Source organism: Odontomachus brunneus, unplaced genomic scaffold, assembly GCF_010583005.1.
Source record: "Odontomachus brunneus isolate Ranch 3 - 2012 unplaced genomic scaffold, Obru_v1 Obru_scaffold_403, whole genome shotgun sequence".
In the NCBI taxonomy this organism is placed as follows: domain Eukaryota; kingdom Metazoa; phylum Arthropoda; class Insecta; order Hymenoptera; family Formicidae; genus Odontomachus; species Odontomachus brunneus.
Window position 1 is genome coordinate 45,708 of NW_022639853.1, and position 7,257 is coordinate 52,964.

At 28.4% G+C, this 7,257-nt stretch overlaps 1 protein-coding gene across 2 annotated transcripts; it reads left to right on the plus strand.

The window, feature by feature from the left end:
* Nucleotides 1-1,343: 1,343 nt before the first annotated feature.
* On the plus strand, nt 1,344-4,833 carry LOC116853644. Of its 2 annotated transcripts, none has more exons than XM_032834787.1 (3): nt 1,344-1,475; nt 1,957-2,252; nt 2,481-4,833. In XM_032834787.1, exons 1-3 carry the CDS (start codon nt 1,472-1,474, stop codon nt 2,529-2,531), a joined length of 351 nt encoding a protein of 116 aa, XP_032690678.1. In that variant the 5' UTR covers nt 1,344-1,471; the 3' UTR covers nt 2,532-4,833. The 2 variants fall into 2 exon arrangements, 1 of the variants encoding a protein (XP_032690678.1); XR_004380019.1 differs by having other exon boundaries at nt 1,351-1,592.
* The last annotated feature ends 2,424 nt before the right edge of the window (nt 4,834-7,257 follow it).

Genomic DNA, 7,257 nt, shown 5'->3' on the forward strand with positions numbered 1-7,257 from the left:
GAAATATTGCAAAAATTAAGGCACGGATACCAAGCGAGTGGTAACAAAAAGAAAAAAGTTGGTTTAAAAGATCTAGGTTTTATTAACTAATTCACTAGTTAAATATATAAAAGAATTACATATAAATTAGATAGGCGGAGAAATACACATATACATGCATTCTACTATGACATATTTACGTGAAGAAATTAATTACATTTTTCGTATAAAAATATATTTTTATTTTAAAATATATGACGAAATCTTCGTTTTATTTTAAAGTAATAATGCAATCTATCATTAATATTTTCATTCGTTGTCAACGTTAATAAATAAATGCTGAATATTTTTATGAAGTAAAACACACGCTTGCTGAACAATAGTTATGTAAACACGGATCGTGATGAAATACGCAATGTTTAATGCGATTTTCACTCTAGAAGTTCTTCTATATATATTTTAATCACTAGATAAAACTCGAGAAAGATTCCGCTTGGGAAAGAATATACTTGATAATAGTATAACGTCTTTCCAAAGCATTTTCCATTTAGAATATAAAATATTGTGAAATAGATTTATTTTAATAATTCCCTTTGTCTAATATATCTGTCGTATTTTTGTATAATATTATTGTATAATAGTATAATATTATTGTGTAATTTTATAGAATAATATATAAAAGAATCATATTTAATAGTTAATATCTAGTAGAACATGATTGATCGGAATCATAACTGAAAGCATATACCTAAAAAAATATATAGAATATTAGAAATAGCGATAATAGCAATATATTTTATGACATTACGATATTATATTTGTTACTAGGATTTTCTATTTACATTAATTTCCAGAATAACATTACTGTGGAACGTCATGCATTTGGCTTATATAAAATATAAGTATATCGATATCCATATTAAGAAAGTTTAGAAGTCAGTTTAGAACTGTAATTTATTAATTACCTTAACATATATTTTTCAATTTTTACGGTATTATATATATATATATATATATATATATATATATATATATATATTGTTTACAGGACGCATGTATACCATTTGTATATATTTGTTAGTAAGATATATATACAGCAACAATAATTCATATTTTTACTTTTTCAACATATTAATGATTGTTTAAAACTTTCAACTTTTTCCTTCTTCAATATTTTTTTTTGATACATAAGTTACATATAATAAAAATTTATAAGAATCCCATGCGCGTCTATTTGCAACATTCTATTCAATAACGTTTATTCGTATTTTGTTACATTTTCAAATACCCAAATCAGTTTGTCAATATTAACTAGCGAACCAGAGGATTTCTTAATGTCGTCTCTACAGTAGTCTGCTATAGATCTGAAATGCGAACACCTCAGTTATAAATCTGCTATGGACAGACAACTACATTATTTCTATTACAAGAAGCTACACGTTACACACTTCATTTTTAAATTGATATCATACGCCAAACAAAATAATCTATCATGAGTATGTTATTTTTCTAAAGTAATTGATGTGAACGATTTGTGTTTAGTGCTTTAAGTTTAACTAATTGGGTCACGTTAAGACAACAATTTCTAAGCTCAATTAAGAAATGGATTCCACGTAAGCTAAAGCCGTATGAAGAACAGATGATTCTTTTTGCAAAATCATGCTCTATTTGTCATAGACAGATTAATTTGTTACTCTGTAGAACGTGTTATTGTATTATATTATTGCATTGACCATATACAGATATTTCAAGGTTTGCATGAGCAAAAATGCCAACAGTTTGTATCATATATCAACATTAATATCGTGACTAGTGTAATCAAATTCCCTAAGTTAAAATTCATTAATCTTATTAATCAAAGTATAATACCTTTTAATGACATGAATACATTTATTAGAATATATGAGCATTATTACACACAATACACCGAAATAGTTGCAACATATTTTATATATTTCATCTGTGATTATGTATCAGGACCGCTAACATTATATTATGGAATGGAGAATGCTGATTCAGTAGAACCACTCATTTCATCCGCACATCTAACATTTGAATTTAAATACGTTATTCATGTGATAGCACTAAATTCCTTAGAAAGGGAATATATAAATGCTTGGGAAATATTTGTACATCTCATGCGTTACATAAAGGATCTAACAATTATACTAGTAGGACCAAATTTTGAGCAGGATCATTATGACATGGAACTTTGTTATTACTGCAAGAACAGATGTATAACGCTTCATGTTGAAATTTATAATACATTTTATGTATGTAGCCTGTCCGTCTTTTAAGAAACCAGATATAATTGTAGAATTTCAAGCAGATTTTAGTAATAAGTGGACATATTCGCGGAGCATATTTTTATCACGGATTAGACACTGTCCGTTAATTTTAACTACCACATCGGAAAAAAAGCAGAACAGAACAGTCTCTATTTTAAAACAAATTTTAGGTTCGCATATACAATTTCTCTATAATACTTGAAATCCTTTCAGATCTTGAAGACCATGGAGGGATTTGAAGACTGGTACTGTATATTTTCGTAATGATTTTGTAACTTTCTATCGTAACACAATTACTTTATGAAGAACATACTAAATGGTTCAGAGCATTTGTATAAGATTTTAGCATATATAATATAAAATATATGTTGTTTATACAATCGAATTATGAATATTTTTATTAAAAGGCACTTTTCATTGTACTTGCGATGTTTCTATTTAATAGTCATTCATAATAATAAACAAATATATTAGATACATAGAAACTTTTTAAAATAGAACGTTTAATTTGAGTAAGAAAGTAACAGCTTGAAAATATGATTGTAAAAATAGGACGCAAATATTACAGTAAAAAATTCATATTTGGATTATTAAAAATTGTCTTGTAACGTGTTTAAATGTAGTTTATATTCTTGCACATTTCATTTGCGTAATAAATAGGGGAAGTTAAAATTTATGAGCGTTGCAACACGATCACACAATGCTTTAACAGTACATGCTATTTTTAATTAAGAATCAATATTCTGATGTGGAAATATCAGAGCAAAAATGCTTTATGAATTGTAAAGAAAAAATGTTGGCTTACCATAAATTAAATTTAAAAAGCCTAATAAATTTTACATTCACCATTAGTATGCGATTCATCATAATAGATAGATAATATTTAGTGGAATATAGTTTATTATCTCCTATAATTAAACAAGTACAAAGAAAAGTATAAAGTAAATACAAAAATATGTTATATGGAAAATTGAATATAATCGCAAATAATAACCTCTTTCGACATTGTATTGGTTATTACAGTTTCGTTATTACTCTGAGCTGTAGAATAATAAAATTTTAGATTTAGTTGTAATACATCTTTTACTTAGCTTGTATAAAAGTTTCCTATAATGATATCTATATAAATTTAACTCAGATAAGTTTTAGTATAACATAATTCAATATTTAACACAATACAAATTTTTCATATAGTATTGCGCCTTAGTTAGAATACGTATATAATTAGGTTTGTACGCATATTCATCAGCAAAACATACATAAAATAAAAATAATTCAACTCTTACTTTCTCAATGTATTAACAATAGTTTCAAAACTTGAAACTTTCTTCGTTGTGCCTTTTTCTTATTTTCATATGAAAAAATATAAATATATCATATGAGCTTATTTGCGACATTCTATTTAGTGTAATGGTTATATATATTTGTGGAGTATTACATCGTCAAATACAATACCGTTTGTGTAATGATCGTGGCAGATAAAAAAACTTGTACCACTTTAGTATTGTGTAATCGTTTATCACAGATCTGAAAAGTGTATAGGAACATTTGTTAAGCAGTTATGTTTCTATGTTCAATTCAAATGTTATCAAATACTTTATTCAATTCAAAAGTTTGCACTTAAATGAATTATTCACATGGTAGCACTAAATGCCTTAGAAAAGGAATATTTAAATGCTTGAGAAATCCTCTTACATCTCTCATGTCATATAAAGGACTTTATAATTATATTAGTAGTACCAAATTTTGAGCAGGATTATTATGATATAGAGATTTGTGCTAAATGCAATTGAAAGAATTCAGTGATTCATGTTGAAATTTATAATATATTTTACCATATATATGTGACCGATCCGTCATTTAAACAACCACATATAAATATGGAATTTCAAGCAGATTTTAATAATAAGCGGACATGTTCGCGGAGCATATTTTTATCATGGATTAGACATTGCCCGTTGATTTTAAATTGCATATTGGCACAAAAACCATTTATTTTTAAATTGATAATACACATTAATTATTGATTAAATAAAATTTATGAGAGCTCTAGAATGATAGAAATTGATAAGTCAAACATCTATGGTAATTATAGTGGTTTCGCTGGATAAACGCTGAAAATTTTATGTTGTGCAATCTGTGAAAACTTATATTATATGTTACTCTAGAGATATACACAGCGTGCGACATCTTCCCCGACAAATGCAGATTTTTGCGGATATATTAAACAATTTTTAACAGAGATAAGTTCAATTGATTGGATCAAGACTACGATCTCTGAGTGCAAAAGAAAAACAAATGCTACGTAAACTACAGACGTACGAGAAACAGATGATTATTTTCGCTAACTTTTATGCGTTGAACAAATGTAGGAATTTCGAAACAACCATTTATCAGCAAAGAGATGATTTTATATTTCAACTTAAATATCGTGTATCTCAGGTTTCTGTATCGTGTATCTCAGGCAAAAGTTACTAATTCATCCGGTACATACATTTGTGGAGTATATGTATACAGGGTGTCCCACAATTGGTATAACACCCGTTAAACGTAGGTAAGAGGTGAAATTTGGAACTGAAAGTTCTTTTTCCATTTTTGGATCCGATAATTAGTTAATGAGATATTAATTAATTAAGTCTGCCAATTCTTTAGCGCCCTGTGCAAGCGCTCAGAGCTGTAGGGCGCCGTGAACTGCTCAGGGGTTCTGCTGGTCCGTTTTTCTCCCCTCTTTTGTTTTACTTAGGAAAAAATATGGATGAGTGAGTAGGTGTGTGGATGGCTACCTGACCGGGGCTAGGGGGATGGCAAGTTTTCAATGTATAAGGGTGATTTATGGGTGTTTTTGTGTGCGGTTATGAGTGCATAGATAATTTGAATGTTTTTGTGAGTGCGAGTGGGCGGAGTGATTGCACTTTACGTGCCGGATGGAGAGGACATGTGTGGTATGTTTCCTTCGAATGCGTGGTGATTTGAATGTTTTCTGCATGTCGATGGTTGAGTGAATGATTTTAGTGTGTGTACAAAAAGGGAAGAAAAACGAGCAAGCAGGGCCCCTGAGGAGTCCACGGCGCCCTACAGCCCTGAGTGCTCACTCAGGGCGCTATGAGATTGGCAGACTTAATTAATTAATATCTCGTTAACTAATTGTTGGATCCAAAAATGGAAGAGGAATTTTCAGTTCTAAATTGCATCCCCTACCTACCCCTAACGGGTGTTCTATCAGTTGTAGGACACTCTGTATATGAAATGGAATAATTTGTAGTATAATTGTTGAAATTCTTCGTTTCGTCGCCGCATATATAGTCCTACTCGATGAGTAAAAAATGGACTAACGGATTCTAGTGTATTTCTAGTTTTTAATAATTTAAATAATTGCACAATTTCTTATTTTAATAGCAAAACGTTTTCAATATCTTCTTTGAAAAATTTTTCTTTAAGACTTTTCAGTCACTGTGGCTCTGTTGGATTGATGATATCAAAAACGAAGAAACCGTGTCCATAAAAACCGTGTTCTACAAACCACTAAAGAAAAAGGTATATCATTAAAATGATGCTTGTAATTTGTTCTGCATATTTATAAATTGCTCCGGATACATTTTTTTACCGAAATAACTAATATATAACCACTAAATGAATGTAACAAACCGCCTCGTTTTGATACAAAGTCAGCTATGTAATTTCGTACCAAATATGACCGAATAACACCTTTTACGTATTAAATACCACAATAAGCGTAGTATCCGGAGCATTTTCACACTTCTACCACTGCATCACATGTAATATACACGCACTCATGTACACTTACAAAAAAATATGATAAGAAAACTACTGAGAACAGTAGTATTTTTGTCGATTAACGAAAATACTGCTGTATTAACAATTGAAAACTTATATTAAACCTATTTATAAAATTAACGAATAGGTTTTCTATTGTTTTCCAGTAGTATTATAATAGGTATACAGTAGTATTCCAATATTTTTCAATAGTACTTCAACAGTTTTCCTATATTTTTCTCAGTAGTTTTTTCTTATGGTTCTTTTCCGTAAGGGTACACATATTCAGTAATAAAAGCAGAAAAGAACATGTCTGTTTTAAAGTATGTTTTATGTTCATCTATCTATTTCTACTTAAGGAATGCTGATAATAATAAACGAATGCACTACATCCACAGAAAACTGTAAAATGGCATTTTAATGTAATTTTACTATAGAAGAAACAATTTAAATATATGGTTTTTGGAAATACGGAGCATATATATACCTCAGTAAATATAAACAAAATATTAGAATAATATTAATATAAGAATTGCTTTGAACTATGCCTTCCTTCAAAATCCTTGGTCTACATTTCGTGTATATAATTTACGTAATTACTAGAGAAAGTTAAAAATATAATATTTAAGAAATTTATTTAAATTATTATAATATCTGCAATATCGCAAAACCATTACCTAATATTTTAATAACATATGTTAGATTTTCTTTGGATGCGGAAATATTGCGAAAGTTAAGGCACGAATACCATGCGAGTTGTTACAAAAAGAAAGGTTGGTTCAAAAGATCTAGTCTTTATCAACTAATTTACAGATCTAGTCTTTATCAACTAATTTACAATGTAACAGAATTACATTTAATAGTTAATATCTAATGGATTATAATTGATCGGAATTCTAAGCATGTATCTAAAAAGTATATAGAATATTGAAAATAGCGATAAAAGAAATATACTTTACGACATTACGATATTATATTTGTTATTAGGATATTCTGTTCGCATTAATTTCCTGAATAAGAATATAAAGTTTTGTGTTTTATTGTGGGTGTCATGCACTTGGCCTATATAAAATTTACCTATATCGATATCCATATTAAGGAAGTTTAGACCTGTAATTTATTAATTACTTTGACATATATTTTTCAATTTTTACAGTATTATATATATATATATATATATATATATATATATATATATATATATATATATATATAT